Source organism: Aspergillus homomorphus (genome assembly GCF_003184865.1).
Source record: "Aspergillus homomorphus CBS 101889 unplaced genomic scaffold BO97scaffold_6, whole genome shotgun sequence".
In the NCBI taxonomy this organism is placed as follows: Eukaryota; Fungi; Ascomycota; class Eurotiomycetes; order Eurotiales; family Aspergillaceae; genus Aspergillus; species Aspergillus homomorphus.
The window spans coordinates 170,937-195,938 of record NW_020291892.1 but is presented as its reverse complement, the minus strand read 5'-3'; the positions used below and the strand labels follow the sequence as shown (position 1 = coordinate 195,938).

The following is a 25,002-nucleotide window of genomic DNA, read 5'->3' as shown; positions in this document are numbered from 1 at the left end:
GCGATGACAGGCCTCCTCCGGAGGCGTTATCCATTTCTCAGGGCGATGCCCGCGGAGATCATTTTCTGCCATCTTCTACCGCCCATGCAGCGAGTTGCCGCGGAATCGACTGTTGAGGCAGGCATATGGAATACTGCTAGTTCTTTACTAGCAGCATAGCTGATCCCAAGTAACCCGCTCGCAGGTCCTACTCACAATGGCGGATCCGCGGGCAACCGAAGCTTCAACAAAGCATGAAGTCCCTAATCGCAGTGACTTCATTCCTGGTAACGACACCTGGACTCAGTGGCGCAACATCTTCGCTATCCTGACTGGTAAAATGAGCGATGAGGGGAAAGAACAATTTCGTTCCGCTCGGGACGCACGAAACGAGGTTGCGGACTGCACGCGCTGCGAGAATCAGCGAGATTACCTATTGCAGTTCAGTGAGTCGGCCCGTGCCTGCCTGCAATGAAGATATATGGACTCAACGTTGCGGGATAAGTCACTAATCGGGTACTTCCAAGGTCCGGTGATTCGATTCATGAGCGACAGTATCCGACAGCTTGGAGGAGATCTTTCCAGTCATAATATATACTGCCGCCGATGCACCAGTCGGAAGGCAGGGGGGTTTGATCCTGACTACGGTATCCTGCTCTGCGCGAATGAGATGAAGGATCAGGGCCATTTAGAGGATACATTAGCGCATGAAATGGTTCATGCCTATGATCACCTCAGATTCAAAGTCGACTGGTCAAATAATTTAAGGCACGCGGCTTGTGCAGAGGTAAAGAGCCATACCCTCTACCGGAGTCTTTTGCGCTTCGTGGGGACACAGTAAAATGACTGATCTTGTGTAGATTCGAGCCAGCTCGCTTAGTGGAGAATGCAGATGGGCACGAGAATTTTTCCGCCGGGGTCAGTGGAAACTGACACAACAACACCAAGAATGTGTACGACGAAGAGCAATCTTGTCAGTCCGAGCAAGGCCAGGATGCAAGGACGAAGCCCATGCTGAGAAGGTTGTAAACGAAGTGTGGGACAGCTGCTTCAGAGATACCCGCCCCTTCGACGAAATCTATCGCTAGCACTTAAGATGATGATTCCATTCCGTTTAAACCCTTACACAAAGTGTGTGCTATGCATTCAACTGGAATCCTCAGGGTGTCCGTGACACGGATTCAAGTTCCATCGCTAACTCAAGAAAACCGGCATCCGTTCTAACAATAACACCAGCTCTATCAACTCCGCTGTGACAAACCATAAGAGTATTGTAAATAAAGAAACTATAAATGAACAAGATCTCCTAAACTCCAATTCTCCCAGGGATGCAGCCGCTATATTTATGCCTTGACTTCCTTTGGTGTACTGGAGCCCCGTTTCGCGGTTTGCTCTTCTTTCACACAGTGCTTGAGAATCCAGGGATGACGTTGGATTTCATCCAGAGAAATTCGTTTCTCCGGGTCAAGCACAAGCAGCTATGGGTTGTTAGCAAGGCGTTCAGCTAGAACATGAAGTTTTTACATACTCTCTTGATTAGATCCTTTGCTTCGGGACTCACAAAAGACGGCACAGTCATGTCGGCTCTGGCAATGCGTCTCTGCGTCATGACAGGGGTATCTTCAAAGGGAGCTTCCCCAACTAGGAACTCATATGTCAAGACACCGAGACTCCACAGATCGACTTTCTCATTATAGAAGTTGTCCTGGGATCCAGGTTTAAGCATCTCAGGAGGAAGATAATCCAGCGTCCCACACATGGTTTGTCTTCTATTATTTGGTGCATGGACACTCCACCCAAAGTCGCTAATCTTAATCTCACCATGAATGCCGACAAGGATATTTTCTGGCTTGATGTCTCGGTGCATGACGTGCTTCTTGTGTAGGTATTTCAAGGCGGCAGCCATCTGAGCAATGTACTGTGCAGCCTTCCACTCAGGAAAACGATGTTCTTTTCGGAGATGTTTGTATAGTTCCCCACGCCCAGCAAACTCGAGGATAAGGAAAATCCGCTTGCTGTCATGAAAGTGACCATAAAGCCTCAGAACGTTAGGATGACGAAGATTGCTTTGTATCTCGATCTCTCGTCGAACTTGCTTTTGCACACCACCTTGCTGCAACTCGGATTTATGCAACACCTTTAGCGCGCATACAAAGCCGGAAGATCGCTCTTTAGCGAGATATACTCGACCAAATTTCCCCTTACCCAAAGGTTTGCCAATTTCAAACATTCCCAAATGCAACTTTTTCGGAGACGGCTGGTCGTAAAGCGGAGCTGGGTGCCGTTGTTCCCCATTCTCGTCAAAATTACGGTGTGATAGTGCACTTTGAGAACTTTTGATTGGTGATAGACTGGCATTCATGGCGTTTACTTTATTCTCGTTTGTATTTTGTAAAGCGAGCTTGAGTAGATTGGATCGACTGGCGCCGTTGTATTGCCCTGTGCTCGACAAAGGCATGGCTGTTGCGAGAGAGCTCTGATAGATATCGTTAACAGATGCACGACCGAGAGAGAGTCTCGGAAAGCTTGAATACCTTAGTCTTCGGATAGGTTCCCCCATTGTTCACACTATCATTCTCCTCCTTGACTGAAAGGCGCTCAAGGCGCGCTTCAAGTGTCTTGGTTGCCATTTGGTGATGGCGCCTAAGAAGATACGTATTTTCCGGAGGAGCTTGGAATAGAGCAGTGCGAGTAGAGAGCCTTCGTTTCTCCGGGAAGATTCCTGGGCTCAATCCCACAGTTCAGAAGTGTACAAAGAAACAGAATTGGGAGTTCAATTAAAATGATGGTCCAGTTGAAGGTGAACTGAAAGCCCCAGTTGTCCTCGGGTGTTTGTCGATTTCGGGGACATGCTCGGTCGCCCCAGCAACTCGTCGGTCCGCCTCCCCTTCCGACACCGCGGGGTATGATCTGGGGGCTCGAATGACTGCTCTGCCAACTGCCAAACAGAGCTCACCACCGCAGGACTTTCTTCAAACCAGAATGAATCCTCTAGGGAACAAGCTTTTCGGAGAGGTGGATACCACCGCAATGCCACCTCTTCCTCTAAGACCAAAGTCGATGGCAATCAATGGCTTCACGATCACCACTCAAAAACTTCCGATACTGAAGGCAGAGCCCATAGAGAAGATGACGAAGGATTTAGGGGTCGCCCCGCCGGAAATGATTTTCGGAGACAATTTTGTGGAGATCGAGCATGAGGGAACCCCTTGGAAAATTACATTCAATGCTTTTGATGCTTTGGATCGGGTTGATAAATCTGGCGAGTCCATGCTACAAGTTGCCTACTCAAAACAATGGCAAAGGAGCAGGTATGGAAAGACTTAGATTCCGGTTCCGTTTAGGTTCTTCAAGCGGAGGTCTTAAGGCTCACTTCCTACAGGGAAAAGACTCATGAGGGAATCAAGGACATTGTCAAGCCCTTCGACTGGTCATACAGCACGGATTACACAGGGACACTTGGCCCTGGTAGTCGACCATTCGAGGCAACGACCAGACGTATACCAACTGATTTGCTCAAGCGACCAGATCCGATCATGTTCTATGATGATGTTATTCTTTATGAAGACGAATTAGCTGACAATGGGATCGCCATGTTCTCATGTAAGATACGCGTTATGCCGGCCCGACTCTTGTTGCTCGCCCGATTCTTTTTGAGACTCGATAATGTTCTGCTTCGACTCAGGGATACTAGGGTCTATATTGATTTCACTACTGGGGAAGTAATACGAGAATATCAATCTAGGGAATGTGATTATGAAACGGTGAGACAGGTAGGTCCCGTCACCTTGAATGCTATAATATAGTTAATGAGTTTTTCAAGGCTCTGGCCTGTACAAGGGACGATGTTCCAGCCGCTATGAGAGACCCCACCAGGCTTTCAGACTTTTTGCCTGTTATTGAGACACGTCTGGAAAGGACTGTCCTGAAGTCAAATGACCAATCTGAGTCGGAGATCGAGTCTATTCCCCTTTCTGGTCCATCTTAGGGACTAACTCGGTGATCTCGGATCCCATTAGCCCTTATTCAATAGGTGGGATGGGTGTATTTTGCCATCGGCATGGTGCGAAGTCTACGGACTTCGACCCCTAGCACTTGCGGTTACATGTCGGCTGTATCTGACAGCAAAATCTACCAACAGAGTGAAACTCGGAGCACGGCGCGGTTTGAGTCATCCGCAAGGACTTCACGAGTTAGATTATAATCCAGCCAAGGGACAAAGCGAAAGCTCTACAATGATTTAGCACACTAGGCTTTCTGTTTGACGCAGATCAGAATACTGTACTTGAGAGTGGGTAGTCATGTCTTGCGATGAGGTGAGGCTTAATGATCTGTATGATTCGTAATGACGCTCTCTCTAACTAATACCGCAAAATAATACTAAGAGTGCAAATGGTGCAAACCCGGACGCCAAGCTATGATGATGACAATTGAACTCTATCTTCAAGAGCTTTCGAGCTTTTTACACGTATGATACAGACTCGGCTCGCTGAATTCCGATAACATGCAGCCTCACAGTATGTCCTACATTGCAACGAGGCCCATGTGGACACAAGGGTTGTATCTATCGCAATATTCAAGAATTCAGGTCTGTCTTTGAGATGCACTTGAGACTCTTCCGGTCATCCTAACCCGAACTCTCTAGGTTATGCCTCCCATTAAACTTTCAAGATCATACTTAGCCTCACGTCGATTGATGTGCAGCGCAAGGAATTTCAGACAAAAGCCGGCTACCAAGTTTCTTATCCCAGCACCGCGCTACCTCAACCAGACGCCGGGACGCACCGTAACGTCGGCTTCTAAATTCAACTTGCAAAGTACTCGAGCTTCATCGCAGCTAGCTCAGGCAATTGCTTCACGTCCTGGCACACCTGCAGAGACTTACGTTGCTTATGGAATGACGCAGAAGCTCTTTGAGGCTTGCTCGAGCCAAGCAGAGTACACTATACCGCAGTTGAACCACAAAGGAGGACAGGTTCCTAAGACCGATGCAGGAGAGGACCTAGGAGTAGGTGAAGGATGGTGGTATGAAGGTTTGTTTGTCTCCATATGTAGCCAGCTAACAGGTAGATTCGTTCTCTTCGTCTGGTGTTGACAAATGAATTTTCACTAGAACTGGGCCTCCTCCCCACTTTTTCCACATGGTCACAAGTCACTTTCTTGCACATGTACCTATTGACAGCCCGACTACGCGCTCTACCACCCGAAAGGTTTCAGACTTACTCACAACATTTGATCGACCATTTTTCGCACAATGCCGAGCAACGCATGGATCTACTTCATGGCCTGAGCAGCCGTGCCATAAGAAATAAATTTCTGAAGGACCTATTTATTCAGTGGCGTGGTGCGTTAGCAGCTTATGATGAAGGCATCATCAAAGGTGACGCTGTACTTGGCGCTGCTGTTTGGAGGAACTTATGGAAAGCCAGTCATACCGCACCCAACGGCGGAGAAATGGACTGGGCCAAGGTTGCCCTTGTCGTTGCGTATATGCGACGGGTGCTGCAAGATCTCTCTCATGTGAATGCGTCAGATTTGGCACTTCGGTTGGGACCCCAAAAGGGAGGGGAGCCTGGCCTATTTTCATTCTCTCATGCAGACCAGAAGCTGGTACAGGGGAAATGATGGTTGTTTGGCACTGTAATACAGGTTGGAAACAGTTGATATCGGCAGGCGGTTGCAGATTTCGAAAGCGGAGGGGGAAAAAGACCAGAAAAGAAAAGAGAAAGAAAGAATCTTCAACAGTACTGATTGGAGTTGGTCAATCGAACTTTTGGTCACAGGCCATTTTGCACCCAGTTATATACATAGTAAACATTCCTTCCTCAGAATTACAGTCAAGGTTTTCACAACGTAGGGGTGGGAATATATTGTAATATGTAAGAGGATGAGGATCCACCGGCATGTTCAGTCAATCGCGGGCCCTTAAGGTGTCTAGAAGCATGATGCCAAGGTGGCGGCAGATATATCACGCATCTTTCTTCCCAAACAAGTCTTTCTCGACCATGGCGCGGCAGATGGGATGATAGAAGTCCTTGTTTTGCTCGAAGGTCTCAATAGCGACTGCACGATCGACTTTCTGCAAGCTTCGATACCTAATAAAATAAATCAGCTTTGAACTTACTTGCGAGTTTTGGGCCTACATACAAAGGTCTCACGAATTTCATCCTACCGATCCTACCAAGCAATCGTGTTGTCGGCCCAAGGACAGTGCTGTCACCAGCTTTCAAACCAACTTGAAGATACAGGTTGGCGACTTCTATGTTTTCGCTCTTCGCAAAGCCATACACGTCCCCCATGAGCCTCGACAGCTCCGGTGTCAGTGGGTTCTCAAAAAGAAGGACTTGTTCTAAGAAGACAACGATTTGGTTGGCTGTCAAGTCCTTGATATCGCTTGGCTGCGGGTTGAAAGTGGAGCTGGGAAGGGTGCTCCACTTTTTCGAGAGGCTATAGACAACATCAACAAGCGATGTATCGAACTCCGGCTTGGGAGGCAAGCCCGGGGCATAAAACCATTTATCCCAGTCAAGATCTTTCAATAGCTTGGAAGCCTGGGTGTCAGACTGGAAAAACTCTAGCATAGCCGCTTTGAACTCAAAGGAATCCAGAGATTTTTCCTTGAAAAGTGTGAAGTACTGCATGGAAGGCATTCAAAATTAGTGAGACTTCTGTCTTCATTGGGGGTTGGGCAAATACATGGGGGATGAACTGGTCAAACTTATGCTTTCCAACCAGATTTTCCAAGTAAAACAGAAAGTTGAATCCCTTCTCGTATGGGATGCTGGAGAACGCATCATCAGGATCTTTTCCTTTTAGATCGGTGACGAGCTTGGTGAATTCATGGTCATGTCCAAAATGCTCCACGGAGTCTGTGAGCGCTTTCCAACCTATGATAGCGGAGAAGTGCCGATACGGCTCGCCATGGCTTTCGAATCATTAGCGTAAGCAAAACGAGTTGGCCAAAGCGTCTACTACTTACACCGCAGCAAGGATCTGCATTGTAGTCAGCAGTCAGCAAAATAGAGTATGAATGCTGTCGACAAACGACAAGTAAAGTGGCAGAAAAGCTTGACTTACCCGCCTTTCTAAATAAGTGGTCCAGCCCTCGTTGAGCCAGAAATGCTCCCATGAAGCATTAGTGACAAGATTTCCACTCCAGCTATGCGCAAGCTCATGGGCAATGACATCAATGTTTTCCCTGTCCTGATTGTCGAGGTCAGCACACACCGGTAAGGTATGTGCATGAGGATCGCATTATACTGACCTTGGAGATAATACTGGGTGTGGCAAAAGTGAAGATCGGGTTTTCCATTCCCCCGTAAGGAAAGCTTGGCGGGAGAATCAAAACATTGTATTTGCCCCAAGCGTATGGGTAGACAATTTTCTAGGCCAGTGTTAGAAGGACGTAGCACCTAGGCTCTGACCGCACACACCTCTATTGCTTCAATGAACTTCTCCGTATCGGCTTCGAGCTCCCATTGGCATTCACCGAGCTGGTCTGGACTGGTAGCAACAACACTTCGGGGGCCAATGCCTGCCTCGGAGATATCGCTGCGAATAGTGGATTTAGCAATTCGGTAATCAGGCCTGGTTCACGCAGAAGTCGGTCCGCTTACCCGCTAGCCAGAGCGAAAAGATAGCTTGGAATTGGCACTCGCTGGTGAAACCGGTACAGTGTATTTTCGTTAGGAAGGGGCGTTTCCAACGAATCACGGACGGGCAGACCACTCGCGATCACAGGCAATGGTGACGAGATGTTGAAGTCAATAGTACACTTGACGTCAGGCGTATCTTGACATGGAAATATAGAGCGAGCGTGAATAGCCTGGCATTGAGAAACTGGTAAGATAAGCAGGCATAGTCAGTATACAAAATAGCACTCATGATGGCATTTGCCATTAAGATGGACAGACTCGTGAAGCGGAAGGGTCTAACTCACACATGTACGGATGCTTTTTGTTCGAGGTTTGGGCCGGAGTCAGCCACTGGAGGGCAGTGCATTTCTGAGTGGTCTGAAGAGCGATCTGGGGAATTGTTAGACCAGGAATGAGGATTATTTCCGATAAAGTACATACCTCGATCACAATCATCTCATTCTTTTTCACGCTCCGGTCAAGCTTGATCTTCAGTGCACTGCCGTATGGGTCGCAAGGCGGAAGAAGCTCCCAGCTCAAAGGCCTGCCATCAAGATTGACACTACTGATATCCACATGATTCGAGTCCAAGACAATCTCGTGGGACTCGCCATCGGTGGCTGACTTGAATGTCTGAAGGACGCTGCCCACAAGCTTTTTTTCACGAAAGAGTATGTCAAAATTGGCGGTAATGTGGGTGCAACGCCAGTCGTTGTAATTGCTGAGGGTGTTGGGATCCCTTGCGGCATTAACGGCAGTCGCCATGCTACTACGAGTGGAGGCGCGAGAAAATTGAGCAGTCCAAGATATGCGGATGAGGGGTCTGAAGCCGGTAGTAGATGGAGATGTGCGAATTGTACCCCGCGAAAAGCTTGTTCGCCAGAATAGGGCCAGAGAAGCGCCGTGCATAACCAGATTAAAAATAACACTAAAAGAAATATGTCTTACACAGTGTGCCTGCCCCTCCGGTGATGCTGCGGTAGTCCACTACAGGGACAGCGAGTGACCTAGTGGTATTGGATGGGTGACCAGGCAACCGCAGGTAAGCGGTTTTCGAACCATGTGACTAAGACTATCTAGTAGCACAGTGCCAAATGAACTTGCAGTACGGAGTAATTTGCCCACAATGTGGTACCAGACCAACATGTCATGGTTAACCCGCGCAACCGAGTGGTTACCGTGACGGAACACCCATACCTTAGTTATAAAATAGTTATAATATCAATAATTTAGTAGAATCTATATTTAAAATATCCAGATTTTACTATACTCTAGAAAAGTAAGAATTAGTTTAAATTTATATAATACCAGTACTTTAATTCTATACTTAATTAACTTTTTCTTTTTATACTTCTAATTCTTTCTTTTTAATTATTTATAGAAGAAGAATATAGAATATTATTTTAATAATTATATTTTAAAAATAATTTAAAATTAGAAATTTTTTTTATAAATACTAGATTTTTTACTTTAACTAACTATAATTTATTAATAAAGAACTTTATTATAATATAAGATATTATTAATAAATTTTAAAATTATTAATAGCTACAGTAGTAAACTACTAAATTAAAATAAAAAATTTAATAATATAATATTAATCTTATATTAAATTATTAATAAAAAACTTTATTATTCTTAAATAATTTAAAATTAGATATTAAAATTAAGAATATTTTTTAATTTAAATTATTTTTTAATATCTAGAAGTAATAAGAATAATTTTATAATTTAAATTATAATTTTTAAGAGATATCTTTTAAATTTAATATTAATTATTAAAAAATTCTTAAAGCTATTAATTATATAAGTATTATTTTTTAAAAAAATAAATACTAATATTTTAAAGAATTATTTTTAAAATAAAAAAAATTTCTTAATTATTTATAGATTTTTTTTATTAAATAAATTCTTTTTTTATAAGAAATACTACTATATTTAAATTAGATATAATAAATTAATTTAAATAAATATAATAATAAAATAATTAAAATTTATATAAATATTATATTTATTTTAATATACTAGAATAATATTTTTTTAAAATAATAAAAAAAAATAAAGTTTTATTTTCTTTATTAAATTATTCTCTAATTTTAATTAATATATTAAAAAATATATTTATTAATTATCTAAAGAATATAATAAAATAATATTAATTATTATTTATTATTAGAATCTATATTTATAATAATAAAAATAGAAATAAAAATAAGAAAATCTAAATATATTATAAAAATAATTTTTTTTAATAAAAAAATATTATATTATTTAAGATCTTATATTTATAATCTAATTTAAAAATAATTATATTATTATTTATATAATAGTACTAAATATTTTATAAATTAGTATTCTAAAAAAAATAAAAAACTTAACTAAATCTAAAAATTAAAAGTTAAAGAAGTTAATTTAGAAAATTAATTAAAATTAAAATTTTATTTTTTATTTTAATTTAATTTTTTAAGATAAATATAATTAATAAAATCTTAATACTTATATAAATATTAAATATTAATAAAATATTTATAAATATAGATACTAGTATTAAATATAATATTATTAATATTTAATTTATATAATATTTTTTTATTAAAATTTTACTATAATTTTTAAATTTAAAAATTATTAATAATAATAATTTCTAATTATAAAATATAGAATATCTTTATTAAAATAATTAACTTAAAAAAAATTAATAATAGTTTACTAGATTTTATATAATAATTTATTATAATTTTAATAATATTTTTATTTTATTATCTATAACTACTATTAATAATTATAAAATCTATTTAAATTTATAGAATAAGATATAATAATTTAAATTTTATAATATATAAGAATTATATCTTTAAAAATTTATTAAAATATATTAAAATTATATTTATATATATATTTTAATTAAGTTACCAGAGAAGTTATAACTATTTATAAAAAATAAAATATTAAAATATTTATAAAATAATAATATTTTAATAGAATTTTAAGATTTTTAGAATATTTTTTTCTTTAATTAATTTAAAATATTATTTAATTATTATAGAAATAATTATATTATTAATCTTATTAATAATAAAAAACTTTTATTTAATTTTATTTACTTTTTATCTAAAAAGAAATTATTAATTTTAAAATAATATATTAATAAAAATTTAAAAAATAAAAAATTTAATTATTTAAAAGTCCTGTAGAATCCTTTATTTTATTTATATTTAAAAAAAATAAAAGTTTATATTTTTATATAGATTATTATAACTTTAATAAAATTATAATTAAAAATTATTATTTTTTTTATTTATTACTAAAATTTTCAATTATCTTATAAAATATAAATATTTTAATAAAATTAATATATAGAATATTTATTATTAAATTTATATTAAAAAAAATAAATAAAAGATTATATTTTAAATATATTATAATTATTTTAAATATTTAATTATATTATTTAATTTAATTAATATTCTTATTTTCTTTTAAAATTATATTTATTTTATATTATATAATATTTTTAATATTATTTATATTATTTATTTAAATAATATTCTTATCTTCTTAATAATAAAATCTAATTATATTAAATATATTAAGTAAGTTCTAAATTAATTAAAAAAAATAAATTTATATATTAAAATTTTAAAATATTCTTTCTTCTAGATCTAAAATAAATTTTTTAATTATATAATATTTTTTTAAAATATTATTATAGATTCTTAATAAATAAATATTATTATTTTTTAATTATTATTAAAAAACTTTTATAAAATATAAGTTTTTTTTAGATTTTATAATTTTTATTAATAATTTATTTATAATTTTTTATTACTTATCTTATCTTTAATTAACTTATTAAAAAATAATTAAAATAATAAAAAACTTAATTTATATTATCTTATATTTAATAAATAACTAGTATTTTATTAATTTATTAATATATTCTAAAGAATATTATTACTTTATTTCTTTAATTTTAAATTATTAATCTAAATTAAAATTAATATTTATAAAAAAAAATAATTAAAAATTTTATATAATCAGGATTTATAAACTAATTCTATATAATTATTATTTAATTAAAAAAATTTATTAAAGTAAAATTAAATTAGATAATTCTAGACTAAGAGTTATTTATTATTATTTATTTATTTAAATACTAGTATTAATATCTAAAAAAAGTTTAATATATTATTAAAATTTTATTAGATTATATAAATCTTTAAATTTTTATAAATTAACTATAATTAAATAAATACTAAGTATATTAATATATAAAATTAATATTTTATAATTTTATTATTAAGTATAAATTAAAAAAAAACTAATTTTATTAATATTTTATCTAAGTTTTTTAATATATTAAATAGTAATTATAATAATATTATTATATAAATATTTTAGGTTTATTTAGTTTATTACTTAATAATATCTTAGAAAAAATTTTAATTTAGATATAATAAAATATCTTTATAAAAAAAATCTAAATTTAATATTTATATAATATTAAATAATTTTATAAAATATATTAGTATAGAATTAGTTAACTAAATTATAATTTATTTATTAGATTTAATTTAAACTACTAAAGTTTTAGTAATAAAATAAATTAATAAAATTAAGAATATTTATAATAATAAAATTAATAAAGATTTAAAAAGTTTAATTAAATAATTATAATTTAAGAACTTAGATATTATATAATAAAAAACTATTATTTATAATTAAAAAATAAGATATTACTATAGATATATTATTATATTTTAAAAAAAGATTATATATATTTAAATTAAATAATTTTTATAAAAAATTTTATAATATTATTATAATAATCTACTAGTAGATTATTTTTAAAAAAATAAAATAAAATAATTTATTAGAAGAAAATTCTACTAGATAAATTTATAAAAATAAATAAAAATTATATAATAATATATTTAATTTATTAATATTAAATAGCCTCTAAATATTATCTATATAAAAAATTTAAAAGTTTATTAATTTTATTATAATTTTAGATTAAAATTATTATAAATTTTATTATTAAATTACTAGAATTTTACTATTAAAAAACTTAGATTAATTTAATATTTATTATTATTAATTATTTTATAAAATTATATTATTTTTTATTTATATTATATATAATAGATATAAAATAGTTAACTAATATTTTTTATTAAAAGATTAAACTAAAATATAAATTATTTATAAATATAATTATTAATAGAAAATTTATATTTATTAATTAATTCTAGTTAAATTTCTATTTCTAAATTAAAATAAAAAAAATTATTAATAATATTCTATTCTTAAACTAATAGCTAAATTAAAAAAGTAAATTAAATTTTAAAATATTATTTAAAATATTTTATTATAGAAAATTAAAATTATTAAATTAATATATTATCTAAAATTAAATTTACTTATAATAACTATAAAAATATATTTATTAAAATTATTTTTTTTAAAATTTTTATAAACTATATTCCAGAGTTTAATTATAAATTAAGAATAATTTTATAAAAATAAGAATATTATTTATTATAAAAAAAACTAAAAAAATTTAATAATTTTTAAAAAAACTTATAATATAATTAATAAAATATTATTAAAAAATAAATATTTTATTATAATAACTATTATAATATTTTACTTTTTAAAAAAAAGATAAAATAGTATATATTTTTAAAAAAAAATTTAATTAAATTATTTACTAAAAACCTAAAATTTAAAAAAATAATTTATAAATTAATATCTAAATTTATTAAATTATTTAAAATTATAGATATAATTAAGAAATAAATATTTTATTTATATTTATTAATAAAATATAATTATTTATATAATATTTTCTATATATCTTTTTTAAAATTTTAAAAAATTAAGAAAAATAAAATTAAAATATTATTTATATCTAATCTAGATAATAATAATAAATAAGAAGTAGAATAAATACTAGATAATCTAATATTATAAAATAATTAGTTCTATTTTATAAAATAAAAAAAATAATCTTTAAAATATAATTAATAATTACTAATTAAAAACTTAGTAAATATTCTATAAAAAATATATAAATTTAAGAAAATAAAATCTAAGAAAAAAAACCTAAATAATAAATAAATTATTATATAATATTTATATAATTTATTTCTAGAATAATAATAAAATTAAATAATATAATATAAATATTATTAGTAATAATTTTTTTATAATTCTTATATTTTTAGATATTAATAATCTAATATTTAATAATATTTTTTTATAAGAAATAAAATATAATAAAATAAAACTATCTTTCTTATAAAATTAAAAAAATATTATATTTAATATAGTATTTACTAGTAATATTAATTTTTTAAATATATTTTATTATCTTAGCTAGATCTAGCTGTTAAGATCTTAACTAGATCTAATTATTAAAATTATAAATATATATATAATATATATAAAAATTAATAATAATATAATATAATATAAAACCCAGAATATATAATTATAAAAAAATATAAAATAATAATATATTATATTTAATTAAGTTATAGTTATATTTATTATATAATTTAAAATATAAATATAATTAATATCTATTTAATAATAATAATAATAATAAAAAATTATATAATAAAATATTATTATTATTAAAATAAAAAAATATTTATAAGCTATATATAATTTAAATAAGAAAATTTTATTTTATTTTATTAATTATAATTTTCTTTATTTTATTTTTATTAATAAAATAATATATAACTTTAATAATTATAGTATTTAAATAAAAAATAATAATATAAATCTAAAATAAATAATTAATATTATTTAATAAAAGTACTAGAAATTTATAACTAATTTTAATCTAAAATATAAAAATATAATAAAATTTAATTTAATTATAATAAATATTTATATTTTTCTACTAAATTATTAGTAAAACTAATTTAAATTATAAAAAATATTTATAATTATAGTTTTTTTAATAATTATTATTAATTTATACTTAGAATAATAAATATACTTTATATCTATAAATATTATAGTAAAAAAATATATAATAAAATTATATAATTTATAAATAATAAGATTTTATTCTTTATTATTATTATATTAAAAAAATTAAATTATTTAAAAATTATTATTAACTTCTTAATATTTCTAAATATTCTAATTATAATTTATAATATAATTAATTAAATTCTTCTACTTAATATAAAAGAATTTATAATAATATAATTAATTTTTTTTATAATATATTAATAATATTTTATATTTAATATTATATTAAAATAGTAATTATATTTAAATAATTTATTTATTTCTATATTAAACTACTTTATTAAAATTCTAAAATATTTTAAATAAAATAATATCTCTAGATTAAGAGATATTATAAATAGAAAATAGTAATTTATATATATAATTATTATAATAAATAATAGATTTTATATTTATTTATTAGTTTTTTAGTACTATTAAGTAATAAAAAATATAGAATAATATTTATATATATTTTAATAAATATTTATTAATAAAAACAGTTTAAAAATAAATACTTTATAATAAAAAATAATAAAATCTAGAAAATCCTAATATTAATAAAATAAAAAAAAAGAGAAAAAAATATAAAAAAATTATTATTATTATAATAAAAATAATATTATATTTCTAAAATAAAAAAATATTATTTAAAATATTATAATTTAATATAAATTAATACTATTATTTTCTGTTATTAATTATTATATTTATAAAAATAGTTAATTTAATTATTAAATTAATAATATTATATTATTATCTTATAGCTGAGAATAGCTATTATTAAAAAAACTAAATTATTATAATTAATATATATAATTAAATAATTACTATAATAAAATATCTATATCTTAACTATAAAATAGTTATAATATTAATAATTTAGTAGAATTTATATCTTAAATATCTAGGCCTTACTATATTTTAGAAAGATAAGGATTAGTCTATATCTATACAATACCAGTACTTTAATTCTACACCTAGCTAACCTTTTCCCTTTACACAACGGCAAAGGGTGGTTGCCCGGAAAGGTTGATTCTTGTCAGTTCAAGAACTGTACTACTCTGTATATAATAAATATAATAATCTAAATCATTTTTACATATGTTTTTTTATTTTCTGTTATTCCTATCCATTTTTATTATCTAACTTAACCATTTTATTAATTAACTATTATATCTATTATCTATACTTGTAAAAATATGTATATATATATATAATTACTAATTTTTATAGATATTAATCTTTCAGAACTAGTATCTATAATATTTTTCATTATATTTAGAAATTCTACTTTTCAGTTGCTTTCTATATTACTAAATAAATAAAATTTTTATTTACTTATTATGAAAATACTTTCTTATATCAACTATCATTTATTGAATATTATTATCTTAATTTATTCTTATCTCAGCTACACATAATATTAAGTTCTAGATTATATATATTATTTTCTTCTTCTTTAAAAAGAGTTATTCTAATTAAATATGAATATACTTAAGTTTACCTAGCAGAATAAGGTTTTTTTAAAAGATCTGGCTTGTATAATTCAAGTAGTTCAAAGACTGGTTGGTCTAAATAGCACTGATGGTATTGTTTTATAAGTGTGTAAGGAAGTAATTCTGTGTAAGGTACAGTACAAGGTACTTGACATGGGCATCAAGCGGTCCAACGCCCGGGTGTACCCAAGCTATGCCAGTTCCGGGTACTTAGACTTAGCTGACCTCCTAATAGGATACCCTAGTACGATCCGGTAGCAGCTACCCATAAACTCAATTCATTCAATTAGGTTCTACAGCCATTGCAAGCCTGTGCTAACCTGCATTCTTCTCTCTTGTATTATAGTTGAATACCATTGATACCTGTTCGGCCTTTGTCCAGCAATTCGTTGGTTTCATGCGGCTCACTAATCCTCAATTGCTGCTTTTGTTGTGGAAAATTCATCTTGGATAATGGATACTCCCCAGGTGCAAGTTGGGGTGCCGGAGGAAGCTCATACTCCTGGAAACACTCAGTCCCACAATGCAGAAAGCATAAATACTCCTGATGGGGATTTGAACACTGTTTCAAAAGCAGGCAATGATTCTCAGACTGCAACAACACCGGATATTGTCATGTCTGACGCGCGTCCAGCTCCTGAGCAAGAGCCAAAACCATCAGACCCTAGAAGAAATGCTGGCCTTCAATTTCTTGAGTAAGAACCCATCTTGTTCTCTACCCTGCACATTCTTTCAATCATATGTGCCTTTGACATGCCACTAACGGCGCGGTTTCTTTGGTCTTCAACTGCTGGAGAGCATTCGGCGCTTACATCCCTCAGTTTCTTGACATCGCCTATTGTGGAACTTGTTGTCGGGTCTGGTCAATCCAGGACCGTCTTGACTGCGCACCAAAGCCTACTTCTAGAATCCCCGCTCCTCACGGAGAAAGTTGCAACATTCGGAGAATCAGGTCCTGTAAGCTCATATCTGCTCATCCTGCTATTGACCAGACACACGCGACGCTAACATTGCCTAGCGGCGCATCGAGCTTCCAGCAGAGGATGTAGAAGCTTTCGGCTATTTTCTGCAGTTCCAGTACACGCGTGACTATTCTACCGCTCGCGCTGAAGCTCATACTGGGCAAGAAGCTGTAGTTGGAGATGACGACAGCGGAGAACAGCTGCTGAAACACGCGCGCGTGTATACCTTAGCGGAAAAATTGGGAATACCATCGCTGAAAACCATCGCACACTCAAAGATTCATCGTATCAACAGCACATCTCAAGGAGAGATTGCCTACGCCCGATATGTGTACACGAATACCCCCGCTGACGATGTCACTATTCGCAAACCAGTAGCTACATTTTGGGCTCTGCGAAGCCATGTGTTACGTCATGAAGCTGAGGACGAATTTAAGAAGCTATGCATAGATGTGCCTCAATTTTGCTACGACGTGCTCAGCCTTGTCCTGGACCAGAAGGAGAAACGTGCACAAGATAGGGCAGAGGCAGAGTCGGGGGTCAAAGGAAGTGGAAGGAAGCGACTACGCAGTGGTCTCTAGTTTTCAGGTCTGCACCGAATGACAAGTGCATTTAATCGGAGACTTTCTGCTTTTTGATTTAGAGTGCTGTGTTCGAGACATGTGCTATTCAGAAAATATTATGATTTGCCGATCTAATTCGGATCTCTTTCCCAAGTTACTGTTCCTAATTCTTGATTCAGAACTCTTCATGTTCTAGCAAAGCACACACGTACTGTACCAGTATTGGAAAAGTGACTACGGATTTTCGGTATATGCACATGCTAACCCATTCAGTTGACATAAAAGGCGCAATTAGACCATGCTTTCAAACCAAGATTGGCTTGGACAGCCAAGGGTAAGACAACTCGAAGGTTATATGAGATTAGCGATGATAAATAATGGCTAAATGTCTATAAGGCCAAGCTTTCCACTTCTTCGATAGTTTTTGGTGCTGTGGTAAGATTTTCAAACCCATTTGTCGTGATATGGATATTATCTTCAATACGGACTCCACCTACACTCCAATATCTTTCCAGGACATCAGTGTTGATGTATGCATTTGTTTCGTCGGAGTTGAGGAAGGGCTCAATTATGAAGCGGCAGAAATAGATCTGATCCAGTTAGCGACTCCTCAACGGTACCAGCGTACGGGATTTGTATACTTACTCCTGGCTCCACAGTGATAACCGAACCTGCGGGCAAATGACCCCTTACACGAAGATACTTAAACATGGTGTCCTCGTCTTCATAGTTCGGGTTGCCTCCGGTATCATGAGTGTCCATACCCAAATAGTGTCCCAATCCGTGGGGGAAAAATGCCACGCTGATTCTCTTTTCCAACAATTCGTTGTCGGGGCCACGAAGGATTCCCAGATTTTTCAACCCTTTGATGGCAACACTGTGAGCATGCGCGTGTACATCCTCCCACTGAATGCCTTCTTTCAACATTTCAATGCATTCCATCTGCATCTGCAAAACCAATTCGTAAATCTGGCGGACTTCGGGGCGAAATTTGCCACCCAAAGGAAAGACTCGGGTGATGTCAGCACAATACGTGCTATACTCCCCTCCAGCATCTATTAGCACGCTTGCCTTCCTCTGTTTCGTAGTTGCATCGACCAAGCTGTCGTCATTCTTGCCGTAATGAAGCGTGGCTCCATTCTCGCCGCATGCGACAATTGGATGATATGCTTGTTCGCGGGCACCGTGGGCAATGCATGTTGCTATGAAAGCGCCCTCAATCTCGCGCTCATTAGTGGCAGACTTGGAGGCTTTGATGGCCGCGACATGAGCCTTGGCGGATATGTCATTCGCTTTTCTCAAAAGCGCAACCTCATATTCATCCTTGACGACACGACAATTCCCAATGACACTTTGAAGTGAAGAAGTGTTAACCTCGACAAACCCCTGAAACCTCGTGCTGTCAGAGACTTGGTCACCAATCACAAACGCAACTGCTTTTCCCGCATTATTCTCAGCGATCAGAGAAAGTGCGGCGTTCACTTCAGGCGTAGGCAGCACACAGTCGACATCGTAACGCTTCTGCGCCTCCACCGCAGACATTGGGAGGCCAGACCAGATCACAGCCTCTGGATCAGCTGGTGGGATGAAAAGCGTAAGTTCGTCAAGATCAATGTTGTAGATGAGGTAGGAATCCGGCAGCAAGCATCCTGATAGATAGAAGAAGGGACGGCGTTGTCTAGTAAAAACTGCTCGTTAGCACTGCAAGCTGAAAAGCCGAATTCCGATGATCCTCAATACCTAAATGGCATGGCCTCATCATTATCTTCAATGAGTCGAGTTTTTTGTGCTTCGAGGTAGATAATTCCGTGGGAGCCATGCCCACGAGATTGGAGACCTTCAGCCACTCGGCGTGCGTGAGCCTTCGCAGGATATTTACCTGCTAGGATTGATTCCAGAGAAGTCATGCTGATTCAAACTTTATGTGTACCGATCAAAGTGAAGAATGATGTGAGGTGAGAAAAATGTTCGCGGAGGGGCGGGGGGTTTGCGGGGTTGGTTCAACAAATACTAAGCAGATCGTACCGCCCTACCGATAATACCAATAAGCCACGATAGAACACTCAATCTTTCTATCAGATTACTCGTATATGTGCAAATGTCATTTTTCGGAATCTTCCCAGAGTCATAGCTTCCAGTCCCTGGGCGGATGACTACAATGATTACACACCTTCTCGGATCACACTATTGTATATTCTGTAAATCAACATAACGTATGCAATCAGGCATGGTGAGACTCTATCTGAAAGCATCACTGCCTTGACTAGCAGAAGCAATTACATCCTCAAAATCCAACTCCCATCGATCAACATCGGCAAATTTCTTTGCCTGCAGTCTCAACTCTTCGCTTAGATACCTGCTTTTAAGCGGTTCAGATGCCGACGGCGTGTCTAAGTTCAGATCATCCGAGCCAAGCGGCGACGACAACGGCGATGATAACGGCGACAAAAGAGCCTGTAGCTCAGGCTCCTGAAATAAGTTGCTAATTACATGGGACGACTTATCCGACGACTTCATCCCTTTCTTGCCGTTCTGGATTTGACGACCACATCTCTTTCCAGGCTCAGCCATATCATTTGTTGTTCGCTCGTTCTGTTGGTGGATATTAGACCTCGGGAGTCTTGGCTCACGAGTGTGGTTTCGGGGTACTTGATAAGACTTTCCAGGGGGCAGGTGATTCAATTCATCTTCATAATGCTCCTCATTGGAACACCTAGTCAACATGCCCCGTTTTCCTGGGTTGGACCCCAAACGTTTGCGCTGAATTTTGGTTTTGCGAGGTAGTAGTTCATCTTGAAGGGCCAATGTTGGTAGATTCGTGCTCACATTGTTTTTTTGCACGAGGGGAATCTCCAACACTTTTATAGAGGAAGCCGAAGGCTGTTCAGCATAGATGACAGAGGGCGTAGATGTCTGACTTGTCACAGGACTGCTGCTCATAGGTGGTGCCATTGTTTCGCCGGAGGCCCCGGGCGACAGTCGAGGTTGGGTTAATGTTAATCGGGCTGGAGTCTCATATTCCTGTCCCCTGATCGACGCAGCTGGAGAGTGCCGCGCTGCTTCCGAGTGTGGCACATATGGAGCCTCCGCAAGAGATGATTTACGCTTGCGCTGCTTGTTGCTAGAAGGCGATGGAGGTTCGGGTGGTGATAATGACAACGCTGCTGCTGCTGCGGCTTCATGTCCCGTTATGAGTGACTTGCCCCTCGATATACTCAGGGGTGTAGATTCATCCTCAGGGCTTAACCCTCCCAGGAAGTCTTCGTCGTCCAAGTCTGAAGAATTTTCATCCGCTTGCATCATCTGCAGAATGCTAGGCTGCCGTGGCCTTCTTCTGAAATTGCTCAATATCGAACTCTCAAAAGCTGGAGTACCTGGAATCTTAGAGTTTCCATCACATTTCCGACCGGCGATAGAGAGAGTAGATGAGTAGCCACGAGCCCTTGTGACTGGACGAGTGCTCGTTGCCCCACGCTCTTCCAGGGGTGACGATTCAATGGCATAATCGTAGGTTTTGTTTACAGGCGTCTGATCTTTGTGATGCTGGGCAAAATTGGTGTCCGAAAGCTCTGCCTTATGCCCGGCGGTCGGGTCATCATTCGAGCTTCTAGAATTATTTTGCGTCGACCCGGCATTGTCTGTGAAGTGAAGAAGACCCTTGTTACCATTATTGGAAACTTCGGAGGTCAATCGATTACGCTTCGTAGGAGGTCTCGGCATATTTCTCTCGAGCGGCCGAACTTTGGGAAACTCGAATAGAAAGACTAAGCCTTATCAATATCTGATCGATTGAACCAAGAAAGAGTAGCGCTTATATCAAGTGTTGGTGGTGATCCGTTGCGAAGCTCAGAAAATGCAGTTCGGGAGTCTATCTGATAATTAAAAACGCGGAGTGTGGGGAACGCGTACGCGTATAGCTGTAAGTCTGAGGAAACAGTTTTTGAAAAGGGCGACTTGAAGCTTTCAGACTTCAATCTACCAGCTGTTCTTGAGGATATATAAAGCTGAATTCATCGCAGGGCTAAACTCTCTGGGTGGCCGTCCTGATGATAGGTTTCCTGCTCTGGGTGCAGCTCAGTCCACTGTGTTGAGCTAGTTACTGATATATCTTACATAATATCATGTACAGTACCCTACCATCAACTGGTCAATTTGCTGATACCGATTAACCGGCATAACACAGATCATAGCACTACAATAAGTGATGTACGGTACCATAGTACTCAGCTGGGAAGAGACAGACCAAACTAGAGCCACTGATCAATGCGGCCTCTATCTTCTAGAAGATTAGTAGGCTGCGAGTTAATTTGACCTAATACCTGATCGACTTGGCAGAAATTACCATAAATGAGAAAAATTCCGCGAGTGGTATATCATGTCATTGCCATCTGACAAGGTAGGCTCAAGATGTCAGACGAAGCAGGGGTTCTTTACTTCCTAGCTCACAAGTCAGGTTGTAAAAGAATCAAGGGGTGAGATGTACAAAGTCCTGTTGTCTTGGCCCTAGGCAACTGATCAAGGCAGGGCCACTCGGAGGGGAAGTGATTCGAGTTCAAGCCATGGTTTCCAGATGCAGAGAGGAAACATTGTGAATGGGTCTCTATACCTGGCTATACTAGCAGAAGAAGCAAAGAGCTTTACCGGTGGCATTACCTCCTTAACAGTGTAGCTCTAGATTCGACCTAACCAGTAGAGGCATGTGATATAGGCCTAGCCCGTGAGTAGAAGGGAAAACAGATCATTGTGGAAAGTTTCTGATATGATCTCAGGACCTGCGTCTACAATTTTCCAAGCACATACTAGAGCAAGGTTGGGCCTCGAGACCTAGCATTTATTTGAATGTCTACACCAAGTTCGGCTGACGGGGAGAGCGCTCCATGCTTGCAAGCGACAAGCATAGTGAGGAGGCTCCTGACGGGACAGGCTAATCTGATATCACTGCTGTTGAATCTCTGAAACCCGGTTGCTGTCGCAAATAACGGCTCTAGGGAGCATTACGCCATCGCACGTATAGTCACTAGCCCAGCACAATGGAGGATGACATCATGGGAAAGAATCCACATCATACTCTATCTACGCTAGTCCGCGAATCTGGATATAAGCCATCGAAGGGGAATACTTGCAATGACAACATACTGCTCTGGCAATCAACATTAGTGAACACGACCACACATACTTTACCCTGGTTGGTCCACGGTCCTGGCAGCGCTTGCCCAACGAGGATGTCAGGTTCAAAACCTTGAAGGGAATTGGCGTCACTGCTCCAAGGTTCCCCACATTTCCCAATTTTGGCGAGGCGATCTAATGGTTGAAGCCGGGTGTTCTCATACACTGAGATCGTTCAGAAGTACTTGGCCATCTACGTCATCGAGATAATCAAAAAGTGCTTCAAGTCTATATAAATCAGTAGCGGCTGCTGCAAACAATCGTTAACTCTGACTACATGACAATCAAATCCTAATACTCATAAGCCCGCCTCAAGTCTCTAATCAAGTACCCGGTTTACTTATCATCTGCAATACCACCATGTCCAACATCATGAACCCTATCGACGACCCATCATACAACGTTGACGCGACTGAGCAAGCCTTTGGTACCAACCGTATGTATCCCAACCACGGTGCCAGTGCCTATAACAATGCGCCTGTCGGCAGCAACTCCCACGGAAATCTTTCTCAATCCATCGCTTCGGCCAAGCCACAGTCGGGTAGCTTTGGTAATGCCCCAAGGGGAGCCACTAATTCATATAACACCTTCGGCACCTCAACTACCCATCCGTTGAGACAAGAAACATCATCGATTTCAAACATTGCATCGCCTACTACAACCCTGGGTACAAGCACCGGTCATGGTTTCCAGGAAGATCTTTCCGATCAATCGGCTCGACACAACACCATCGGTTCATCGACAAAGCTCAACGATGGATCCCGTGGTGAGCTCATGGATCATTTACCATCAGCGGACTCTCGTCTAGGACACATGAAAGAGAATATAGATACTCCACGAGGGGAGACCAATCGTGACAGCGCCCGGCTGGCTCAATATAGCACTCCATCGACACAGCTCAGTCGTGGAAGTCATCCCTCAGACCAACTGTCATCTTCGAGAGAGCCTCATCTAGGACATATGACAGCGAGCACGGGAACTCCATGTGCGGAAACCAACCGTGACAGCGCTCAAGCAGCTCGGTACAGCACCGGTGCGTCGAAAGAGCTCGACAGTGGAAGCCATCCCTCGGATCAAGTATCGCATTCGAGAGAACCTCATCTGGCGCACGCGACACAAAGTATCGATACCCCACGTGCTGGAACCGACCGTAACAGCACCCAGGACGAACAGCACAACATCATACCCAGTGACGATACCGCCGATCTCAGATCGGCATCTCGCGGTACTGGAGCACGGACGGCCAACGGTGCTGCCAGCTCGCGAAGCCATGGTGAGGTCAAAGATGAAGCAAGCTCTTCTGCTGAGAGAACAAAGGACCGCATGGAGGGGAACTTGGACAGCGATCTGAACGGAGAGAAAGTGAACGGCATTGCAGGTGTGATTCCTATTTCCGGCAGTGCTGGCCCGACCACCACAAAGACGTTCAACCCCCATGCTACAGTAGACGGCAGCAACCATCACAACACCGCCACTCAGCCTTCCAACCCAGCAGAGACCCGCAACGGCGACATGGAGCACAGTCCACGAGACGTCCGTACCCAGTCCTCTAACATAGGTAGCAGTAGCTACAATACCCCGGGTAGCGGTCACGCACAGAGCACGGCCGAGCCCTTGGAGAGCCACAATCCGCGAAAAGGTAGCGTTGGTATGACGTCAGATGTGAAGAGTTCCGAGGCTTTCGGTTCTCAGCGAGCTGCATAGGTGGATGCATAGATTATATGTTGTATAGCTAGTCTTACCTTGTACCCTGGATATGACCATTGCAATGAATGTAAATATTTTGCTTGTGTGCGCGTGGAATGCTAGTTAGCAGTCAAGTGTGCGTTTGAGTCGACTGGATCTCTTCTACTTTCCCTCCCTCACATCCGTGTATTTTTGTAACCGCCCGGGACCCCGTGTAATTGATGGCACCTAAATATTGGTAGTAATATGGTACTGACAATGCCATACATGCACAATCCGGTGTTGTAATGTAATCAATAAGCATGTAATCTATGTAGGCGAGTACTCTATAGTCTATCTGAGTATTCTAAATAACATAGCTATCACTTGGAGGTAAACACCTTAAGAACTAAAAGGTATTTAAAAAGATACTGCTATACTATATTATATATATGTCATATGTAAACCCTTTCCGAAGGACTGTAGATAGAGATTAAGAAAC

At 36.1% G+C, this 25,002-nt stretch overlaps 9 protein-coding genes across 9 annotated transcripts; 5 read left to right on the top strand and 4 right to left on the bottom strand.

Moving 5' to 3' along the window:
* Window positions 1–157: 157 nt before the first annotated feature.
* Window positions 158–1,236, top strand: BO97DRAFT_385199 (mitochondrial inner membrane protease ATP23). The gene is made up of 3 exons (XM_025693455.1): window positions 158–425; window positions 507–766; window positions 840–1,236. The coding sequence occupies exons 1-3, from the start codon at window positions 197–199 to the stop codon at window positions 1,065–1,067; spliced, it is 717 nt and encodes a 238-aa protein (XP_025554183.1). The 5' UTR covers window positions 158–196; the 3' UTR covers window positions 1,068–1,236.
* BO97DRAFT_385197 (aurora family serine/threonine-protein kinase) lies at window positions 1,169–2,766 on the bottom strand. The gene is made up of 3 exons (XM_025693454.1): window positions 2,514–2,766; window positions 1,508–2,455; window positions 1,169–1,457 (listed from the first exon to the last, which is right to left on the bottom strand). Exons 1-3 carry the CDS (start codon window positions 2,607–2,609, stop codon window positions 1,323–1,325), a joined length of 1,179 nt encoding a protein of 392 aa, XP_025554182.1. The 5' UTR covers window positions 2,610–2,766; the 3' UTR covers window positions 1,169–1,322.
* Window positions 2,767–2,961: 195 nt separating this feature from the next.
* BO97DRAFT_432244 (TIP41 family protein) lies at window positions 2,962–3,967 on the top strand (the record flags this gene model as incomplete). Its single annotated transcript, XM_025697526.1, has 3 exons — window positions 2,962–3,290; window positions 3,362–3,752; window positions 3,803–3,967. 3 exons carry the CDS (start codon window positions 2,962–2,964, stop codon window positions 3,965–3,967), a joined length of 885 nt encoding a protein of 294 aa, XP_025554181.1.
* Window positions 3,968–4,436: 469 nt separating this feature from the next.
* On the top strand, window positions 4,437–5,800 carry BO97DRAFT_403661 (uncharacterized protein). Its single transcript, XM_025694789.1, has 3 exons — window positions 4,437–4,567; window positions 4,625–5,012; window positions 5,093–5,800. The coding sequence occupies exons 1-3, from the start codon at window positions 4,499–4,501 to the stop codon at window positions 5,602–5,604; spliced, it is 969 nt and encodes a 322-aa protein (XP_025554180.1). The 5' UTR covers window positions 4,437–4,498; the 3' UTR covers window positions 5,605–5,800.
* BO97DRAFT_403660 (bifunctional aminopeptidase/epoxide hydrolase) lies at window positions 5,661–8,607 on the bottom strand. Its single transcript, XM_025694788.1, has 10 exons — window positions 8,055–8,607; window positions 7,919–8,003; window positions 7,596–7,818; window positions 7,413–7,530; window positions 7,244–7,363; window positions 7,057–7,182; window positions 6,959–6,972; window positions 6,676–6,904; window positions 6,127–6,614; window positions 5,661–6,074 (listed from the first exon to the last, which is right to left on the bottom strand). The coding sequence occupies exons 1-10, from the start codon at window positions 8,376–8,378 to the stop codon at window positions 5,948–5,950; spliced, it is 1,854 nt and encodes a 617-aa protein (XP_025554179.1). The 5' UTR covers window positions 8,379–8,607; the 3' UTR covers window positions 5,661–5,947.
* Window positions 8,608–16,440: 7,833 nt separating this feature from the next.
* On the top strand, window positions 16,441–17,728 carry BO97DRAFT_403659 (uncharacterized protein). The gene is made up of 3 exons (XM_025694787.1): window positions 16,441–16,839; window positions 16,966–17,101; window positions 17,163–17,728. Exons 1-3 carry the CDS (start codon window positions 16,598–16,600, stop codon window positions 17,685–17,687), a joined length of 903 nt encoding a protein of 300 aa, XP_025554178.1. The 5' UTR covers window positions 16,441–16,597; the 3' UTR covers window positions 17,688–17,728.
* Window positions 17,729–18,017: 289 nt separating this feature from the next.
* Window positions 18,018–19,637, bottom strand: BO97DRAFT_441079 (aminopeptidase P family protein). The gene is made up of 3 exons (XM_025698134.1): window positions 19,410–19,637; window positions 18,315–19,347; window positions 18,018–18,259 (listed from the first exon to the last, which is right to left on the bottom strand). Exons 1-3 carry the CDS (start codon window positions 19,574–19,576, stop codon window positions 18,059–18,061), a joined length of 1,401 nt encoding a protein of 466 aa, XP_025554177.1. The 5' UTR covers window positions 19,577–19,637; the 3' UTR covers window positions 18,018–18,058.
* Window positions 19,638–19,858: 221 nt separating this feature from the next.
* BO97DRAFT_403657 (uncharacterized protein) lies at window positions 19,859–21,722 on the bottom strand. The gene has a single exon (XM_025694786.1). It carries the CDS (start codon window positions 21,387–21,389, stop codon window positions 19,908–19,910), a length of 1,482 nt encoding a protein of 493 aa, XP_025554176.1. The 5' UTR covers window positions 21,390–21,722; the 3' UTR covers window positions 19,859–19,907.
* A 1,105-nt stretch (window positions 21,723–22,827) lies between these two features.
* Window positions 22,828–24,673, top strand: BO97DRAFT_403656 (uncharacterized protein). The gene has a single exon (XM_025694785.1). It carries the CDS (start codon window positions 23,196–23,198, stop codon window positions 24,537–24,539), a length of 1,344 nt encoding a protein of 447 aa, XP_025554175.1. The 5' UTR covers window positions 22,828–23,195; the 3' UTR covers window positions 24,540–24,673.
* Window positions 24,674–25,002: the final 329 nt, after the last annotated feature.